Genomic DNA, 20259 nt, shown 5'->3' on the forward strand with positions numbered 1-20259 from the left:
AGTTTCCGACGGCTAGTTAACGACTAATTTCTAACTGCTAGTTTGACTATTTCAAGATGAGAGAAAGTTGATAAAAATAAGGGACACTTCCTTTTGAGATACCCACAAATTCCAACAAAACTTACGTTCATTCTATACATTATGTTTTGAATTACGTGTCTCGTATTCTCTTTAATAGTTTAAATTTTTAGATATGATGGTCACACACTTCAGCACGGTATTGAAGTGTTGGGTTCGAGTCTATTATTAAAAAATAATTCATGTGCTTGACTCATAAGAAAGTCAAGCCCTCTAGTGAGAAGGTGTGACAGAAATATAATTAAATAAATAAAAATGTACTCTATCTGACATTTTAAGCCTACTATAACAAATAATTGATTAAAGTAGCATTAAAGCCTATAAGTTCCATAATTTAAGAGTTATTCCCACTCCCATAAATTGTTGGTTGATTGATGATGAAAGATAATATGTTGGCGTTAACTCATAAATCATACTAGTAACTGATAATGTCCTTTTATTGCTATTTGTTACTAGAATTCTTTTTTTTAAAGACATGCTATTTGTTACTAGTATTCTTTTTTTTAAAGACAAGAGAAAAGAAATTAATAGTTTTAGTGGGATCTCCTAAAATCTGATTAGGCATTAGGGCCATTAATTAGTTGAATCATACTAAAGAAATCACATCATAACCACATTTTAGAAGTTTGATGACTCTAGTCGTATCATCTAATTCTGCTTTTTGACTAGTTCAAGCACTGACACCTGCATCTTTGTTTCCATAATGATGTGGGTTATCATTAAGAATTTAACACTAATGCAAAAGTAAGGTCCAATGATGTCAACTACTCCGATACTTAATACTCATTACTTTAAAAAAAAGATTGACATTATTTTCTTATTAATTTATTTAAAAAAATTATTATTTTTTAATATTTTTTTAGTAGAAAATATTTATAGACACACAAATATTATGCCAGGTTTCATATTACAAGTTTCAAATTTTTTATAGTCATACAAATATTATGAATTATTTAAGACCACATATTTCAAAAGTTTTTTCTTTTTTATTAAAGTTTGTGCAAAATAAAACTAAGACAATCTTTTTGAAAAGGAAAAAACACTCTCTTCTTTTCAAAATGACTCAATACATAGACGGCCCTTGAATTTGTCAATTTTTTTGTTTAGACACCTCAATTAAGGGTGTTAACTATTGAACATTTGACGTTAAAAGAAAATGTTCCTATCAAATATCCAACTAATCGGTCAGTCCGCAAAACCAAGTGTGTAAACTTCACTTGCATATAATCAGACATTTCAGCAAAAATAATAAATAAACATTTAAAAAGAAATACACATTGCACTTAAAAAATGTTTACACATGCACGCACAATGTTTAAGCATAAAATTTTCGAACGAAATATTATTACATTGAGTTTGTAAATAAAGTGTTCTTTTTTGCTGACTAAAAATGCATTTTATTGAAAATAGTAAAGAAAATTAAACTAGTTCAGTACAAATAGGAACTATTATGTATTCAAGAAAATAAATTCATCAGCCAAAGTCATTATTGTTAGTTGTTACTAATGTAAGCAAAGAGAGTTTCAAATTGCTTGTTTAATTTTCTCTCTCTTTTTCGATTGGTTATATTCTACAGTAACTAAAGTAAAGTCAGCAAATTCAAATTAAATTAAGCTGTACTATCATATGCGACATACTATTAACTAGGTAAAAAAGAATTAAGAAAAAATCGTTTGAGACAGAGAGCTTTACCTAACGATACATTAGTCTCAATAAAAGAAATTCTCTCTCATAATCGACTCGAGAGAATGTTTCAAGACTAGCACGAGTCTAGATGAGTTCTGATATTGTCTTCCGAAACATTGATTAGACATGATATTAACATGAAAAAGAATAATATCCACCCAATATATTTTACACTTATTATGACGAAATTGCGTGGGGGACATAGCATATGGGTATAGTGGTACTGTCGCGAGGATTGTGGTATAGTGGTACTGTCGCGAGGATTGTGACGGGGTAATAAGTATTCTTTTATACTTAATTAAAAAATTTTGGTTCGAAAAATTGTCTTTATTAGGAAATATTTTACTCTCCAATATAAAATTTTCCGGCACGAATCAAATTTATAGCTTGTTTGGCCAAATTTCTTTTCTTAAAAAGTGCTTTTTTGGGGGCAGTTTTTTTTTTTTTTTCATAGTTAAGTTATACCAAACTTTTAAATGGAAAAAAAAAATATTTTTTAATAAAAGTAGAAGTAATTTTTGAAAAACAGAAAAAATATCTCCTCGACAAAATCACTTCTTTGATTGTTTCTCAAAAGTGCATTTCTTTGGCCAAATATTGATTGCTTCTCAAAAATATTTTTTTTAAATTAATTAATCAAAAACAAATTGTATCTCACACGAATACTTTCCAAAATATACTTATTTTAAAAACTTGGCATAGAAGTACGAAGAAAAACTGGAATTCACTTGGTAATGATATTTCTCCTTCAACATAAAAACTTTGCGCTTGTTTAGAAAATAATAAAAAGATACTACTTAGTAATTACAACGTAGAATAACTCGCTATAGGGTATTTTTAATACGATATAAAAGGAAAAGAACAATCAATGCCAAGTCCGACTGATATGTTTTAATATACTCACGGTAGACTGTGAAGGAATGCTTGAAATAGAAAGTATTTGATCTTCAAAAGGTGCAACATTTAGTGTCGAAGGCGATGCTGATGTACTTTTGAGAGTGTATTCAATTAGCATCTGATTGTTGTCCTTTGCCGTGCGATGTAATAGTAGATATTGTGATTTTGTTTTGGTGTAATTTGGTATGAAACAATGGAACGTATTCGTGTGCAAATAAAACCTGTTTCATACCAATTCATTAACGTTGCTGCCTGCGGGTACAAAGGATCGATTAAGATTGAGGAGTTGAACCTTGTTGTTAGTCGGACGTCTACATGTCATATACTTGTTAATGAATAAAGGTCAAGATTAATGTACATGTGTGATGTAAATTAAGCTGTGAATACCTTGTTTAAAGTTAGAAACAGCTATTCGTTTTGCAACAATGACAGGGTATCTATGTAACTGCTGCAGTAGTTCAGTTCCATCTTTGTCAGCCAATTCTCCCCATATAGTAAACAGAAAAGGCTTTTTCCTATGAAATTAAGGATGCAGTGTTAAATGCATATTTTGTTGTTAGAGGTAGTTAAAGTGTGTATTACTTACTTGTCGTCTATAAGAATAGCTTCTTGAAATCTTCTATTTTCGCTGCCTTGATATTTCATGGTACCGCAATTTGCCACAACTGCCACTAGGTCTGCTTTAGAAAAGCATGCGTGTATAAAAGTAGGATGCAGTTAATTAAATTTGATAATGAAGAAGCACAAATATTTTTACAGCGGAAAATAAAATAGTATAAAGTCGTGTTTTTTACCGAATTCATCTCCTGGAATCTGTTTCTCGATATCGGCAAAGGACACCATGTTTAATCTTGAAGGCAACGGTAACATTGATTCTTCTTCATTGTTATCTATAACTTCTTCGACAATACTGAAGGTATCGAGGACCCATTCGAAGTTGTGCATGGGTATTGCAAAACGTGACGGTTCCCTAACTTTAGCTGCCGAGATGAGGTATGTGTGGAAATATTTGAAAAGGTTGTCATAATGTGCGACTTCAGGACCATATGTTATGATGCAGATTTGGTCTTCCTGCAATTTGTTAACATCTAAGATGGAGAAAGTGTTTACAGATATGGTAGAAGCTTTACTATGTACTTGAGATGTTTGTGAACTTACGTTTTCGTCCTGGACGATGGTTGTTTGAAAGTTCACCCGGTGATCTCTGCTAATTTTTGGGCGGATTTTGTCAACAACTTGTATTTTACAAGTCCAATCTCTAGTAAATGGCGTGATTTCATGGATGGTATATCGATGCTCCATCTTTTGAGTATCTTGCAACCTGTGAAGAATGAAAATGTAGGACAAAGTAATTGACCCTGAGGAATTATATGAAGAAAACAATTGAAACAACTCAATGTTAGACATGACGGTAAGAGTAATTATGTGCTCCGTTGAGCTCATAGCTTGTCGATTTAGTTTGGATGATTTATTCTGTCGGAAAGTTATATTGGGTAATCTCATGTTTGAACATAAATGTAAAAAGTAGGGTGCTTTGGTGTAAAAAAATCCATATAGGTGATATTATTTAGTCGAGAATAAATTTTAGTCAATTATGATATTTCCCACGAGTCTTCTCAATAAAAATGATTTTGGTCTACCAAATACACCTAATTAAGTATAAATATCAAAATATTATCAGATAATAGTTGAGTTAATTCGATTGGACATGTAGTTACTAAACCCGCTATATGTCTCGTGATATTCTTGTCCTAATGATAATTATTAGGTATAATTATTTTGGATACATCTATATTTTGAAAGGTTTTACAAAATTACTTTGTCGAATAGAGTGAAGCTCCTTTCTAATTTGAATTGTTTACACATTTGTATTTTGGAAAAAACTCAGAAGACACGAAAAAACTTAAACCACTCCAGATTCTTCCTGGGCTTAAGAGTTCAGGAAGAACCATGAAAATGAATTATTAATAGCAAAAATCCAACACGTATGAAAATCAATTGGCGGAATATCGAATCGTCACCGACTATGATGTACCTAGACTCAAATTACCATCCCCTCCTTCCTATGGGAAGTAACAAATTAACCAAAATATAATAATGAAAGTCTAATCAAAGGCCTGATTCGTTGAAAAATTTTCTCAAACACTTACAGAGCCAAATGAAACAGAAAAACACAGGATGAGAACAAGAAAACCCATCAGAAAACAGTAGATAAATAAAATAGAAAAACACAAGATGAAAACAAGGAAACCCGGTAGAAAACAGTGATTAAAATGAAAAATCCAAACGAATTATAGAAAATTGCAAGATAATTATGAAATACAATACCTGAAAACAGTAGTAGCATAACCTTCTGCCAACCTGAAAAGAAGTTAGTTCCTCCTTTTCTATGTTACTACATGCATATACCCTGATGGTAATCGTGATTCCCGCTTGTTCTTGGTTTTGTCCTCTAATTTCAAGTGGTACAATGGAGCGATGAAATAAAGTTCAACCTTGTAGAAGAAAAACACATGAATAATTACAGTGTAGATGAAAATTAAAATACAGTGAAGGAAGAAGGGAAGAAGAAGATTATTTAGAGAGACCAACTATGTGATGTCACTGTTAAACAAAATAATGACACGTCATGCATAAGTGTCAACAAAATTTACAGGTGTTGGTCTTGATTTGTGGTGTAAGCTAAAATTTAGCTTCAAATGACTGAGGTGTCACCGTAGTTAGTGCATTAAGAAACCATAGTGAACAATTAGATCATCTGATGGTGGCATTACATCATATTATAATACATATAGGTAATTATTGATGCAAATCAAAAGCTGGTTACATAACGCAGTGAAAACAGAACGGTATAGTGAAGGCAGTAAAATATTTATGAAGGAACTACCGAAATATTTTCTTTTGGCTAGTCAAATTGTTTTCTTTTATTGCGCATGGGTCCAAGTATTGAGTTGCATATTATTTTTCAAGTTGTGATTTGGGTTATTTGAAATATGTAGAAACAACTCAAAAATATATATTTTTCAAATAAAATTATATATCAGTAGATATTAATTAATAAGCACGACATGAAATAATTTTTCAAATCTCGAGGTAGATAATATGTTTTCTTTTTTAATATTTATATCAATTCAACCCCTTGATTTTACAGCTTGCATTTTATTTTACAGTCAATGTAAAAATAGTTATTTTTTTCAATATCACAACAAAAATAAATATGAGCAGTAACTATGATGGTTTGAACATGTAAACCAAATATATTTATTGATATTTTATAAATGGATATGTAAACGAACTAACAGAGAGCGCGTAATGATAATTAATTTTTTTTGCTATTTGAATTACATGTTTTCAACTACAATTCAATTAAATCAACTACAATAATTGGTACTTGATTTTATTTATTCTTCACCCCCAATGTAGTTTTATTACATTTGGAAAGAAGTCATTCACAAAAAAAGTATTGAATTCTTTTTCATGAACTTTCTAAGGGCACAAAAATAATTTTGCAACGTTTTCCAAATTGTTTGTGATTTTACTATGAAAGCGCTGCCAAAAATTAGAAAGTTTTCTTTAGATTCTTAAAATGAAACAGTTTGACAGGTTTTTTCTTCTTAACTTTTGTCATGTTTGAATTTTTTCCCGTCAGAATAGTAGATCAATGGTACTTTTATAAGTTAAATTGTTTAAACGTTAGCAAATTTAATTTACTTTTGACGGGTTCTCAACTAAATTTTTTTGAGTAAAGTTAATAACAAGTTAACCTACTTTTAACGAAGACAATAGATATAATACTGTATCCATATAATCCAGTTAAAATAAGTTATAATAATTTTATTTTATTAAAGTCTCCTATTTAGTTTTATAGAGTAGCGTAATATGGAGTTCACTAATTGTGTCCCCCATGTTTAGTACAAAATGCGGCTTGAAATAACAGAAAGGACAACGATAACCTTGTGAAAGCAAGCAAGGATGTTGAGCTAGATGAATATTTTAGGTAATAAACTGATATGTCATGATTTTTTCGATAAAGGAAAACAAACATAATGAAGCGAAGATAATCTGAAGCGTACAAAGTCGACATTTTCCCTTCAGTGGGAGCTTTTATTTGTTGATGGACGTTGATTCCACGGTTAACAACACTCGATGCTGGAAGAGCTAGTTCGTTCGCAAGCCAAACCTTCACACAGGTTCTGGGTCAACTGCAGCAAAGATGAATTTGCAACAATAGTAAGAAAAGACATTGAATGACTCTAAAAATATATAGGACTTCCATGACAACTATTTCCTCGGGTAAAGAAGTGAACAATTGCTTTTCACATGGTTTATCCTTGTAATGTAGCTTAATAATGAACCACGAAAATAATACTGAATCAGCTAAAATACATCAGAAGAGTATAAATGAGAAAACTGTGGTAGCAGTAACAAAAAAGGAAATAACAGCAGGACACAACCAACTAACATATCTAGACATCAGAGATAATGTAAATCATTTTTTCATAGAAAATCCTATTGTACCGACAATTGGAGTTATGATTGTTTACACGAAAAACACATTGAACCCCTTAAACAACAATAAGTTACCTGGGATATAAACGTATTTGATATAATTTCTATGACTTAACAAAAGAAAGAACTGGAATAACAAATATTTTCAGCATCGACAATTCGAGCAGCGACAATATTCCCTTATTCAGGTTACATTCACAAAGATATCTCACAAAATGATATATGTAGACACATTCAAATTTATGTGATATTTGTTACATCAATCTAATATAAGACTTTGTGGTGTTCATCAATTTTCTGCGTACAAGTTGGGGTCTTCGTCCAATCTATGGTTGCAAGTTTGACGATTCAAAGATTGTGTTACCTTTAAAGTATATCTACCGTCAGACTGTCCTTGAAGGTTACGTCATAAGCTTTTCAGAGGGGCTTCCTGCATCATGAAGAGAGCGAGAATACATTCAGTCCTTACAAACGGGAAACCTATGATACTGAAAAGTGGTCACGCGACTATAAAAAATCCACGTCAAACAAAGGGTAAAGCAACAGTCAAAAAAAGAGCAAAACAAAGATAATTTTTTTTCTAGGTAGCTTAGTTGATAAATTTCTCCATCAAGTAACCCAGAAAGAAGCCTGGCTAGACGAAACATTGAATAGCAACTTTGTACCTAGAGGAGAAGAAATATAGGAGAATGACAACAAGTTTATAGAGAAAAGCATACAGTAGCTATCAAATAATGTCGCATAATGGAAGCATGTTTGGAGAGAAAAAGAGACAGTAACTATCTAATAATGTCCCATTCTCATTTTAATCTGGTTTAATAATCATGTCCTTGCTTCAATATTAAAGATTAACATTTATATAATATATATTCTTAGATAAGAAGCTAAATATCAGCAATGCATACGAAGTCATGTCAATCATGATGCTTCATAGAGATTTCAAGCGATGGACATGAAGGTTTGGTGCTACCGGTTAGTTGGTTATGATAAAACCAAAAAGAAGTAATATAAAAACTGTATGATCTATGCAGCATCCTAACTTTGGAGTTCTGTAGACACAAATTTTAGCATATACTATTATCCTATTGTAGTTTTTCAAATATTAATTTATGTGGTGGACGTACATTTTGAGGCCCACGGAGAAGCAGCTCAAATAAATAGAAATTTCTGCATAATCATATATGCATATCAGGCTTTTTGAGCAATATTTTTATAATGCACTGTCCTTAGTCATGTTCAACAGTTGAAGGATTCTCATTAGAAGGTCATGCAAGCTGGACAATATTTTTAATCAAAATTAAACCGCTCAACTCTTTTGTACGAAGAACTAAAAATAAAAATATTCATCTTACAGAAGTGAAGGCTACCAAGGAAAACCTAAGGCTCAAAAATAAAACACATTATCCTTTTAGAACAGCAGAAACAGAGCTAGACAACTTGTATGGTACATGAAGGTCCCAAATATTGTATAAGATCTATATATGTACCTCCATGAATAGGCCGAAGGGTTGTCACATTTATACTACATAAATGGTTAGTCATTCATTTATGTATATAATATAAATAAACTTAAGGTCCGGAGTACCTTACAATGAAACATCTTCAAATGCCAAATGGCAAGCAAAGTCACTGTAGATTGAGGGCTGAGAATTTTTAACACATTAATCTTTTCAAAAGCATAATTCGCATTATGGCCTGAGAATTTAAACTGTAGAATTTCATTACTATATCTATCTTTTGAGTATCTATGAACTTCGTTCTATTTTCATCTGTGTGATGATATATAACCTCTAGTAAAGTTCGAAACATTAAGATTATGAGAGAAAAATCTATTAACTACCGCAGCTTTTTCCAGGAACAAACAGTTAATGACCGAAATTGTAAAAGTCAATTCGTAATAACAAAAATGAAATACATTAGAAAAGCAAAAAGGCAAATATGAAATCGATATAGTATGAATCAAAAGGCAGTCCAAAAGTTATTAAAGCAAATCATGGCAGCAAGAAAGTCGAAGAAGTAGAGCAAATCAAAGAAAGATATAGAAGAGAAAGCGAGCTGAATTGAATACCATGGGAAAGAACTTTAAAATATGTCATAGCTCACTGTTTACCCAGAAGCAGAATTATCATCATGTGCTTCTCCAAAACCACCTATAATAACTATATTTACATGATGAGAAGTTTAAAAAACAGAAGGCACATCAAAAATAACTCCAGATTTTACTGTTTTTTTGTCTCTACTCAAAAGTAAAAAATACCATCTTACATAAACATAATTTATACCAAGGAATATGAATTGCATATCAAGTGAAATTGCTCGTATATAATTTTCTGGTAATACCATCGGGCAAAACTGGAAAAAGGTAGATAGAGATATCTCCTTGTGAAAAGGACTGAACTATTATTTGTTCTTTTATGTTAGCATGAAGATCCGAATGGTTTGTTGATCTTCCTGGGCTTCGCTGACATTAAGCAGTCCAGCTGTCTACTGTGCATAAATGAACCCAACAGTTATTACCAGATTTTAGGAAAACAAGGATTAGTCAAGTAACTTGTATTGTTCCAACTATAGAATGATAAGAACAGAAGAAAATATGGCTATCTGATGTAACAATCAGAGACAATTGTTTTGCAGTGTAGAACACATTCACTTACCATTAAGTGAAAGTGAATCCAACACATAGGAAAGGTTGTTAATGATCAAGATGTCATAATATGCAGAAACCATATAACAAGAAGAATATAATAATCAATAAAAGAAACTATAATGACAGTGAAATAAATTAGCCATTGACATAACTTTAGGAATCGATTTGTGATGAAAACACCCGTATATCATGAAGCACACTAGCTGCAAGTGTCACAATTAGCTCAACAGTATTTTATATTATAGACGTAGCTGAACACTAAAATAATCATATTGACAAAAGGTTATATAAAAGAGTTCTGCAGGGCTACTATAATACTTCCAAATACTTTTAGCAAAATAACATGTCCAACAGATGGCATTCACAGTCAGTAGCATATGTACAGTAGCAGACACATCTTGATACCAGCTGGTGTGTAAAATTAAAAACTCTATGGTTAGTAGGACGATTGATTGTTTCTTAAAGTTCTTCATATATAGTCTTTATAAAAAATACGTTTTTCATATTTAGTAAGAAACAATGTTTAAAAGAAATAATATTTGTGCCAAATCTTTTTGTTAATGAAAAATGCAGTTTTCCTTGGTGTCATTATCTTCTAGGTAGAAGCTTACCTGAACTTGCCAGGATAATCCACCTAAGTGTAAAGTGCAAAGTGGGAAGAAAAGGAAGAAGAAGAAGAAGAAGAAGAAGAAGAAGAAGAAGGAGAAAAACCTTAAGGATGATACAACTTTACAAAGTGTAGATTAACAGGAAGATTTTCCAGTTGTCAAAAGAATTACATGTGTTAAGTTAGAAAACAGGGAAATTATTTCGCAGAAAGTAATCTCCACATGAGATGGAGTAATAATTTTCGTCATATCTATTTGAAAAGTGATGAAGAAGGTGTAAAATCAAGTATGTACAAATAATCAATAACAATGAAAGGACCGTGGAACAACAACAAAAGAAAAGAAAAGAAATTGAATCTAAAGGGGAAGATAAAACTCAATGAGTGCAAACTAAATCAAAAAAGAAAGTGAACAAATTAATAATAGCACACTGAACTATCCACATATACACTTATACAAACACATATAACCAGTGATAAAATTTCAGCATGCAAAATTGTGTTTCAATGTGCCACTGGAATGTATACTCCAAATGAGTAAGGGAAGAAGCTCCCAATCATCAACGGTCTGCCAAAACATGAAGGAATGAAGCTCCTAACACCAATTGAATAGGAGGAATACATCAATGGCATGAATGTTCCTAGAAAAATCATCAACGTGCATGATCTATGCAATCGTGAGTGTGCGTCCATATTTTAACATTTATAGATCCATTTTGAATTACATCGTGAGTGCAATGTAACGGGAATGTTCTTCTCATCACATGGATAGGTTGTTGAGTATCCATTTAGAAGATTAAGTTGTATCAATTTTTAAGCCTCAATGGTTTGTTGAAGATGCTATTCATATTCCTGTATAAATCACATTATCAAAAGTAACAAACTTTTGCAGAAGACACTACTAAATTCTACCATGCTTATACGCCAAACAGAGTAGCATTAGTTAAATGTGAATGAAGGTATTGACGCAGTCATACAACCAATAATCTAAAAAAATTATTTGGGTTAATATACATATACACCCTATAATCCAAAGAATTACATAAATGACCGGCCAACAATATGTGATATTTCGCAAGTTCGCCCATATATTTTTTCATACATATATATGTAAAGATTATATAGATAGAAGTATTAGTCCATATTGTTTCCTAGATATTCTTATGTTGAAATCTGAGTAAAACTTCCACATTTCATGGTTTCTAGTTGTTCCTTCATTTATTTTGTATGTTTGTCATCTTTGCAGCATGTTGTCGATGTATTTGATTCAAGGTTATTTGTAGTTATCTCATCTAATAAACTTCAGTTCAATAAAGGTATTCTTTCGTGCAACATTTCATGGTAGAACCATGTGTCTAAGAGGGCGAGGACTTTAATAGCCATAATTCTTCCCCCGGTTCTACCTCTACCTTTGGTCCAAATATTTGTTATTGTGGGCAGTATAGTTGTAGTCTTCTCCTAAAGTTACTAAATTGCTCGACGCAAATAACTATAGTACTATTCCTATTGTAGAAAACTTCACATTTCAAAGCACCTAATCCATTTATCGTAAACAATATTCCACCATTTAAGATTGAAAAATAAACTACTCAAAGAAAAATCAACATCTTGCTAACATGGCTACTACACTACTCTAAAGAACACCTAATAACTAAAGAGAAACCACATAATGGAAGCCTCCCGTTATTCTGTCGGATGAGAACAAGTGCCCCAACATTTGTGACTGAGATATAAACTTAGACCGGGCTCCAAAAAAAGAGTGAGACACAAGATATTGAAGTTATAATATAACTATTTTTCTTCCGTTTGAACTTTTATTTTGTATTCAAACAAACCCACACAAGGAAATCGTTATTTTTCTTGTGTTTCCTTTATTTTATCTTTTCTAAAACTCAACTGCTCATTGCTCTTTTGGTGTGCAAAAGGATACATAAGAAGATATAGCAGTAAAGGGCGAGCGAGTCACTAAGCAATTGCTTGTGTGACAGGAATTAAAAAGGAACACACACTGATTCGATTACATTTTCTCCCTCTTTTTTGTCTGGCAAAGTTTATTTTTGCTTTCTTGTATACTAATCAAGCAATCAACTACTCAATTTTGAACTGATTGGATTAGTAATTATTTCATTCTAATAGTGAATTCATATAAACAGCTATTTGAATCTAAGTATCGCAAGCGCAAAAAAAATGTAATTTTTTAACATGCTTCTAGGTTAACATCTTACCGATTGTACTGCAGACAATTCCCAGCACAGTGCATCACTAACGTCTTCTTAAGTTGAATTTTTAGTCAATAAATTAGAAAGCTGATTTTACTTAACCACCAAGTTGATAGTTTGTACATGCAAAATTTACTTATAAAAATGTATGCAAAAACAATCTATGCATTATGGAAATAGCAAAAGAATCCATCTCAAATACACACAGGCCATCAGCCTTTGAGAAATATGTTAAAGCCCCAAATACCCTAATTATCTCCAAATAAACTGACAGAAAATAATTGTAACAACGTCAACGCACAAGTGAGAAAACGAGAAGCACATAAGCTAATAATTGGAAATTTAATTGACAGAGAACAAAAATAACAAATTCAACATTCACCTAAGATGAAAAGATTAGAGATCGAATAAAGAAACAGAGGTATTTGATGATATATACGATCAACAAAAAATATAGTAGAAGCGAGAAGAAAAATATAGCAAACAGTTAGTAATTCAAGTGAAGCGGTCTCCTCGTCCTTGCTAAGTCGACTGATAAGTTTGGTCGTTCAAGTATTTTTTTCAAAATAATAGAGAAGATAGAAATATGCATAAGAAATTTAACAAATATGGTAATTCATTGAAGAATTTTCTCAAACACCTAGAGAACTTTAATAGAAATGGTATTTGTTCAAGAATTGTCTCAAATATTCCTCAAGACAAATACAGATAAAGATGAATCAAGAGATGGTAGAAGGGATACCCAGCAGAAAATATGATTGAAGGAATAAAATACATTGCAGTACAAACTTGAGAGTCCTCAAGACAAATACAGATAAAGATAAATCAAGAAATAGTAGAAGGGATACTCACCATAAAATAGGATTGATTGACGGAAGAAAACACATTGCAGTACAAACTTTTGCTACTGAGGCAATGCCTCACGTGCACACTATATTGTCCACCTCAACATTTTTGTTCTGTAAATAAAGAATCGTAAAAAGAAATAAGTTCGAGTAAAGGCGCATACAATGGAAAATGTTTTTTTGTAATAAAGTAACTCAGAAGAACCATAAAACAGATATACCTTAATGATTTTGGAAGATCCAATATATGCTGGTTTACTAATCATCATGCATTCTAGAATTGTAAAGCATAGATAGACAGTAAACCCTTCTCCTTTTTTCGGGCTTGGGACCGGCTGTGGTGCAGTTGTGTAACCGAAACACAAGCGGAGTTAAAAACTTGGTTTTTTCATTGTTGAACTAAAGATCATTAGGTCTCCTACGAGAAAGCTTTCTGAATAATTTCGTCATAAACCACATTATATGTTGAATGATCATCAGTACTGCCCGCTGTAGATGGTCGAATCAGTATTTTAACACAGTTTGAACTTTTCGCTCTTGATAAAGCAACATAAAGCTGACCATGAGAAAAAATAGGTTCACGTAAGTAAATTCCAACAAAATCTAATGTTTGACCTTGAGCTTTGTTTATGGTCATAGCAAAGCACAATCTTAGGGGAAATTGTGTTCTCTTAAATTGAACAGGTATTTTTTCATCTTGTGATGTTAACAATGGTATTCTCGGAATAAATACATGTATATTTTTGAAATCACCACTTTTAATTTTAGCACTTATGACATGTGTTCTAAAGTCACAGCATGTTAACCATGTACCGTTGCATAAACCTTCGCAAGGATTTAGATTTCGTAATAATATAACAGGACAATTTTTCTTTAAAGTTAACTTATAAGGCGGTAAACCAGGAGGATCTAAACTATGTAGAAAATCTTCAAACTGGCTTTGATCGTTCGGGTCAATAGTTTCATCTACTGCAACAAATGTTTTAGACCTTTGTGGAAATTTAGTGATCAACATATTATTTATTTCATTTACAAAGTCATTCTTCGTTGTTAAAATAACACGAGAGGTTATCATAGATGAATCAGGAGAAAATGCGCGCAAATCAGGATAAGTTACACTAAACAATGCATCTAAGGATTCTTCTTCGGTCGTAAAAGGAATAACAAAAGAATCAGGAATCTCTATTTTGTCTTCACAGTTAGTTCTTTCTGTTCCATTTCCAATTCGGAGTAAATATTCACAAAAAGAAGGATCTGTTCTTGCGCGCATATTTTCAGATAGGCATAATTTCTCGAGCTTATTCCAAATTTCAGAATACAATAAGCTTTCATAAATAAAATCTTTTTTTTTTTCCATTTCGAACAACTGGTAGAGTTTGTCTAAAGTCACCTCCAAATACGACAACTTTACCACCAAACATTGTATCGACATCCATAATATCTCTTAGAAGTGTATCAAGAGCTTCAATTATATTCTTTTTTGCCATTGATGCCTCATCCCATACAATTAATTTCACATCTCTAATTAGACATACCAGCAAACTCTGTTTACTAATGTTGCAACGAAAATTATCATCTATATCAATAGGCATTTTGAACCGTGAGTGAGCAGTCCGTCCTCCTGGAAGGATAGAAGCTGCCACACCAGAAGTTGCAGTTGCTAAAGCTATAAATCCTTGAGACCGGATTGTTGCTAATAATGCACGGTATAAAAAAGTTTTACCTGTTCCTCCAGGACCATCGACGAAGAATGTTCCTTGTTTTCCAGAAAATACTCTATCAATTATTGTATTATATGAGCGTAATTGTTGAACATTCAATCTCTTCGGTAAAAGTAAGTCTTGTTCACTAACAATTATATTTCTTTCAAAATGAATATCCTTTGCATCCTTTGCAGTTTCGGAAGCTCTAATATTCTTTGGAATAAGCTTATACTCATTTATGTCGTGTCCCATAGAGTGCAAGATATCATTGATATGGCTTAAAACCTTATGCCGAACACCTTTTTCTTCAAAATCAGATAAATGTTTGAAGTCTTCGGACATTGAATCTTCAAACATTTCCCATAATTTTTTTGGATCAGCAGGATTGCAATATACTAACAGTGTAGCAAATAAGCGTCTCAAGCTATATGGCATTTGATAGCTAACAGCCTCTAACATACATTCAATTAGACTATTGCTACAGTATAATAATTTTCTTTTTTCTGCTGATTCTCTAAATGTACTACAGGGTACCTCGCTAACAGTGCGAAGATCTTTATATGATTTAGGCCCTCTCACGTTCATCAATAATAACCTGAGATAATACCTCTCTCCTTCTGTTGGATGACATGTTACAACACGTCCAATTACGTTACGTTTTTGCCGACGTGTCCACGTTCTATATCCTGGAGACCATACAAAATGTTCTGGAAATTCCTTATACAATAATTGCATAGCTATAGCATGTTCATTAGTTCTATTCATAGCAAAAAATTCAGTCAACATTGTTTTTCTAATCATCGGATTATTTAAAATTCTATTCACAGTTTCACTACTTTTAAAAGAAATAAATTGGTGCCCTTCTAAATGTAATTGAAGATGATAAACAGTCGGAGTCATTTCACTAATAGCAAAAACCAAATAAACGCCATGCCGCTTCTGGGGGTGTTACCCATCTAGCAGATCGATATTCTTTTATTTCATCTATTTCTTCATTGTTATGTATACAGAAAGCAATTTTATCATGTCCCTTGCAAATGTATTTGTAAATATATTTTACAACTTTAATATCAGAACATACTTCAATATTCATATGACAATCAAACTTACAAAGTAAGTAAGGATTGTACGGGACAACCCATGAATTGTCCAAATATTGTTCCCTTATATGTACTAGTTTACCTGTGCTTCGTCTTCTATAAATTGGATATGAATTTTTTCCTTTTGATGTTTGCTCAGCAAAATCTTTTGGATAATTAAATTTACAAAGCCCTCTTTTTCCCATACATGAATTTGTAGGATTTAAATCACCACACGGTCCGTGCATCATATGTTGAAGCACACGTGAATAAAGGTGCTCTTCAGTATTACAATCAGGCAACTCCGCACAAACAAACTTATCATAAGATTCAGGTGCTAACAATTTGTACTCACCAGTAAGTATGATAAGAAAATAAGCATGTGGAAGACCACGTTTTTGAAATTCTATAGTATACATAAAAGCGGCAACTTTTCCAAAGATTTTTTTTTTCAAGATATCTGCTTTTAATTCTTTTACTTTTCCTCTGAATACTCGTGATACTAAATCAGGTTTATTTTGAGTTTCATCTGTTGATAACAAGTGTTGTTTTATTTCTGGCCAAGATGGATTACATGTCATAGTTAAAAAAATATCAGGTTTTCCAAATCGTTGCACTAATGCAATAGCATCCATATACCGTCGACGCATATCTCTTGGCCCTCCCATGAAAGTAACAGGGATGAATGTTTTCTTGCCAATCTTGGAAGCTTCTGTTTCACCAAGTTTTAAAAAATCAATAAGTCCTTGTAGCACATCCATTCGAAACAAATCTTAATTAAAAAAATAAAAATCTAATCTTTGTGTTTCTAGCTTTATGAACACATCTACTATGAATTGTTGAAATAATCTTCCATAATGTAGGACCTCATTTTTTTCATCCTCTCTTATCTGAAATTTGTAACAATAATACTCACGACAAGAAACTGTCTCTCTTTTTCATTTTCCTTTTTCCATAGTTTGAGCTTCCATATCAAGAAATCCATCAATGGAACACATGTTCTTTACACTCGGTAATTCTTCATTTTTACAATAACGTTGATCTGTTCGTACAATTTTTTTAATACCACAATGCCACCCGTTTTGACCGTATGGAAATAATAACGGATATTGTAATGCATCATAACATCCATAATAATAGTTTACTGATTGAGTCTTGTCACTATGTGTGTAAATATGAATATGAGGCATAAAAACAATATCGACAGCATTATCATGTACCCATATTCCAGCTACCTCTGTTGTAGTTGGTAGATTATATACACGTTGATCTGATTTTGGTTCACATTTAAGCGCGATATAGCAATCAGATAGTTTCGGAACGTTTGTCAAGGATTTTAAGAAAATGGAATATGGATTAATTGAGAGCACATGCATAAGCCTTTTTACAATTGATTCGTTAATATTTCTCGAACAAGCCATTATGTTAGCAAGTTCATTTTCGTTATCATAAAAGTATAATTGCATATTCTTTCCTTTTTTATCAAAAGGAAGTAAATCAGGTATAAAACGATACATTTGTCCCTGAACTCGAAACGTATATATACCATGATATCTCCTCGCTAAATCTTTATCATTGGTTACACCAAGTGACGTAAAGGCAAACATATTGTTGTATGTTCTAATGTAGGTTCGAAAGTGCTTAGCTTCTTCAGTGTTACCTGTGTACAAGTCTGATAATTCATTAGGCAGGTCATATGAAACTAACTTAACTGACCCGCTGCCACAGCAAAATCCAGGGGGTTCATATTGAAACCTTTTTGCATTGCAAAATTTATAGTTTGGAACATCTTTTAATCGTGCATAATCCACATGTTTGTCATTATTTTTCTTATGGATTAATTTGGTGAAGGTATCACCTGTATGTTGTAAGTATTGTTAAAAATAAAGACATGGAAAATATTCTACTAATGAATAGTGTTACTCTAGCGTGAAAGAAATACTAACCTTTGCCTGTGACATCGGGGAACAAATTTTGTTGTCCCTTAAATGCACGCGATGTTGATCCTGGGGCACGACTTCTCACAATTTAGATGTATACCTAAGCCGTGATGTGCTAAGAAACATGTTCATAGACGTTCTAGGTTTAACTCTTTCAAATACAGAAAACGGATGAGCGGTATTTTTTCCCTTATCAAAAGAACTTGAGAAAGTATTAACATCATGGTTGCTGCCAACTGCAACAAATATGAAACACATTTTACATTTAATATATTCAATCAAACACGTCATAGCCTGCTCTGCTTATAAAATAATTACTTAGTAAAATATGAATATTTTTCTGTCTGCTGCTACACTAACATAGCATAAACAAAAAGCAATAATTCAGTCTAACCTTGGACGTCGGCAGAAGAAGGCTCTCTTATGATAAGAGCAGTATGTTTTCGAATCATAGGGTAACATTGATACATTACTTTTTCATCTGGATCAATTGCCGATTTTATCGAACTATTCCATTTTTGCCGTTCAAGTTCTTTGGTGCGGCGTTGTAGTAACATTGCCTCTTTTTTATCAGGCAATATTTGTCCATAAATATCACGTCTTCTTATATTCTTGTCAGAGTTTGTATGTTCTGCATATGGCCGTTTGTTTCTTTGGCCGGAATACATTGTTTCACAAGCTTATTAACGCAAGATAACTGCATTTATAACAATCAAACCAAAAAAAGCGTCAGTAGACCCTAAGTAACACATTTTATTGTTTATTCTACTGCTAAATAATAGAAATATAATAACCCATTGGGGTTCAGCCTTTTAAAGAGAAATCTTTTAAAGAAAGTTGAATAGCAGTGGAAAAATGAAGAGGATTTAGAATTCATAGAAGAAATGCAAAATAAATAAATTAATAAAAACAGACAACAAATCAGAAACCAATCTCACTTTGTTTTCACTTTTCTTAAACGAATCTTAAGAGTAAAATGAAGAAAATATTGCTAATCAAGCCAAAACCCCAAAGATCTGATATTTTTGCAGAAGAAGAAAAAGTAGAACAGAAAGCATAAATAAAATGAAATACCGGACTAAAAAACAGACAACAAATCAGAAACCAATCTCACTTTGTTTTCACTTTTCTGAAACAAATCTTAAGAGTAAAATGAAGAAAATATTGCTAATCAAGCCAAAACCCCAAAGATCTGATATTTTTACGGAAGAAGAAAAAGTAGAATAGAAAGCATAAATAAAATAAAATACTGGACTAATTGGAATAAACCTGCTCTTTGTGGTAGATGAGAATCGGAAAAGGCTAAGTGTTGTAATTTCGTTGAATTATTAGGTGAAGTCTGCTAAATTTTGGGGCAATTGATGATGTCCTCTTTCCTTCCTTCGGTAATTTTTGGTTATTGCAAACAGATGTGGAGTAAGTTGTGTTGAATGGAGGTTTTAGGTTTGAAGAATAGGGAGGCCACGCGTTGGCTAATGGCAGAAAGAGTCAGCACTTAAGCTGTAAATTAATGAAATTACAAACATACCCAGACAAAGTTAAATATTCAAGGGAACACACACGTTGACGGAGAGGTGCCTGTGTTCCCTCTTCTAATAAGTAGGAATATATATATATATATATATTCTGTGCACAAAACCAACAACAAAATCAAAGTTCTCTCTTTTTTGTATACCAATAATTATTATAGACACCCTTTTAGTTTCTTGATTTTCGTCACCACTATTTATTTAAGTAAAATATGAAGATGAGCAGTAGCAATTTGGGAAGTTCAAAGAGGAAGCTAATTTCAAGCAGAGGGCTCGGAGGAGTTCTTAGGCAGCAGAGAGCCAGGCTTTACATAATCAAGAGATGTGTGGTCATGCTCCTTTGTTGGCATGATTGAATTAAATTAATTAAACTCCACATAACCCTTTCAACAAAATTGGGTTATGGGATTTGTCCATAGTCTTTTTATTCTTCTTTTTTCTCCCCACTTCTTGGAGTTGTATAGAGAGTAGCCTATATTAGGTAGCAGTAAAAAGGCATTTAGCAATTTTGTACTAAATT

General features: G+C 32.3%; 3 protein-coding genes across 14 annotated transcripts; all 3 read right to left on the minus strand.

The window, feature by feature from the left end:
• Nucleotides 1–1433: 1433 nt before the first annotated feature.
• LOC107802781 (replication protein A 70 kDa DNA-binding subunit D-like) lies at nucleotides 1434–19780 on the minus strand. 12 transcript variants are annotated; one of them, XM_075226787.1, is made up of 14 exons: nucleotides 19480–19769; nucleotides 18605–18907; nucleotides 18217–18446; nucleotides 13710–16982; nucleotides 13496–13602; nucleotides 9239–9657; nucleotides 7535–7600; nucleotides 6735–6863; nucleotides 4990–5156; nucleotides 3820–3982; nucleotides 3456–3732; nucleotides 3248–3338; nucleotides 3049–3176; nucleotides 1434–2913 (listed from the first exon to the last, which is right to left on the minus strand). In XM_075226787.1, the coding sequence occupies exons 10-14, from the start codon at nucleotides 3961–3963 to the stop codon at nucleotides 2888–2890; spliced, it is 666 nt and encodes a 221-aa protein (XP_075082888.1). In that variant the 5' UTR covers nucleotides 3964–3982; nucleotides 4990–5156; nucleotides 6735–6863; nucleotides 7535–7600; nucleotides 9239–9657; nucleotides 13496–13602; nucleotides 13710–16982; nucleotides 18217–18446; nucleotides 18605–18907; nucleotides 19480–19769; the 3' UTR covers nucleotides 1434–2887. The 12 variants fall into 12 exon arrangements, with proteins under 12 accessions (XP_075082888.1, XP_075082879.1, XP_075082881.1 ...); XM_075226778.1 differs by having other exon boundaries at nucleotides 1434–3176; nucleotides 13710–14044; nucleotides 16910–16982; nucleotides 19480–19767; XM_075226780.1 differs by having other exon boundaries at nucleotides 1434–3176; nucleotides 13710–13977; nucleotides 19480–19766.
• LOC142167310 (uncharacterized) lies at nucleotides 13907–14758 on the minus strand. Its single transcript, XM_075227474.1, has one exon. The coding sequence runs from the start codon at nucleotides 14756–14758 to the stop codon at nucleotides 13907–13909; it is 852 nt and encodes a 283-aa protein (XP_075083575.1).
• On the minus strand, nucleotides 16096–17031 carry LOC142167312 (uncharacterized). Its single transcript, XM_075227475.1, has one exon. It carries the CDS (start codon nucleotides 17029–17031, stop codon nucleotides 16096–16098), a length of 936 nt encoding a protein of 311 aa, XP_075083576.1.
• Nucleotides 19781–20259: the final 479 nt, after the last annotated feature.

The sequence above is a fragment of the Nicotiana tabacum genome, chromosome 12 (assembly GCF_000715075.1).
Source record: "Nicotiana tabacum cultivar K326 chromosome 12, ASM71507v2, whole genome shotgun sequence".
NCBI lineage: Eukaryota > Viridiplantae > Streptophyta > Magnoliopsida > Solanales > Solanaceae > Nicotiana > Nicotiana tabacum.

Bases quoted from the DNA above. Each gene is read 5' to 3' on its own strand.
- LOC142167310 (XM_075227474.1), bottom strand. From the start codon at position 14,758: ATGCGCGCAAGAACAGATCCTTCTTTTTGTGAATATTTACTCCGAATT.
- LOC107802781 (XM_075226777.1), bottom strand. From the start codon at position 16,091: ATGACTCCGACTGTTTATCATCTTCAATTACATTTAGAAGGGCACCAA.
- LOC142167312 (XM_075227475.1), bottom strand. From the start codon at position 17,031: ATGGATGTGCTACAAGGACTTATTGATTTTTTAAAACTTGGTGAAACA.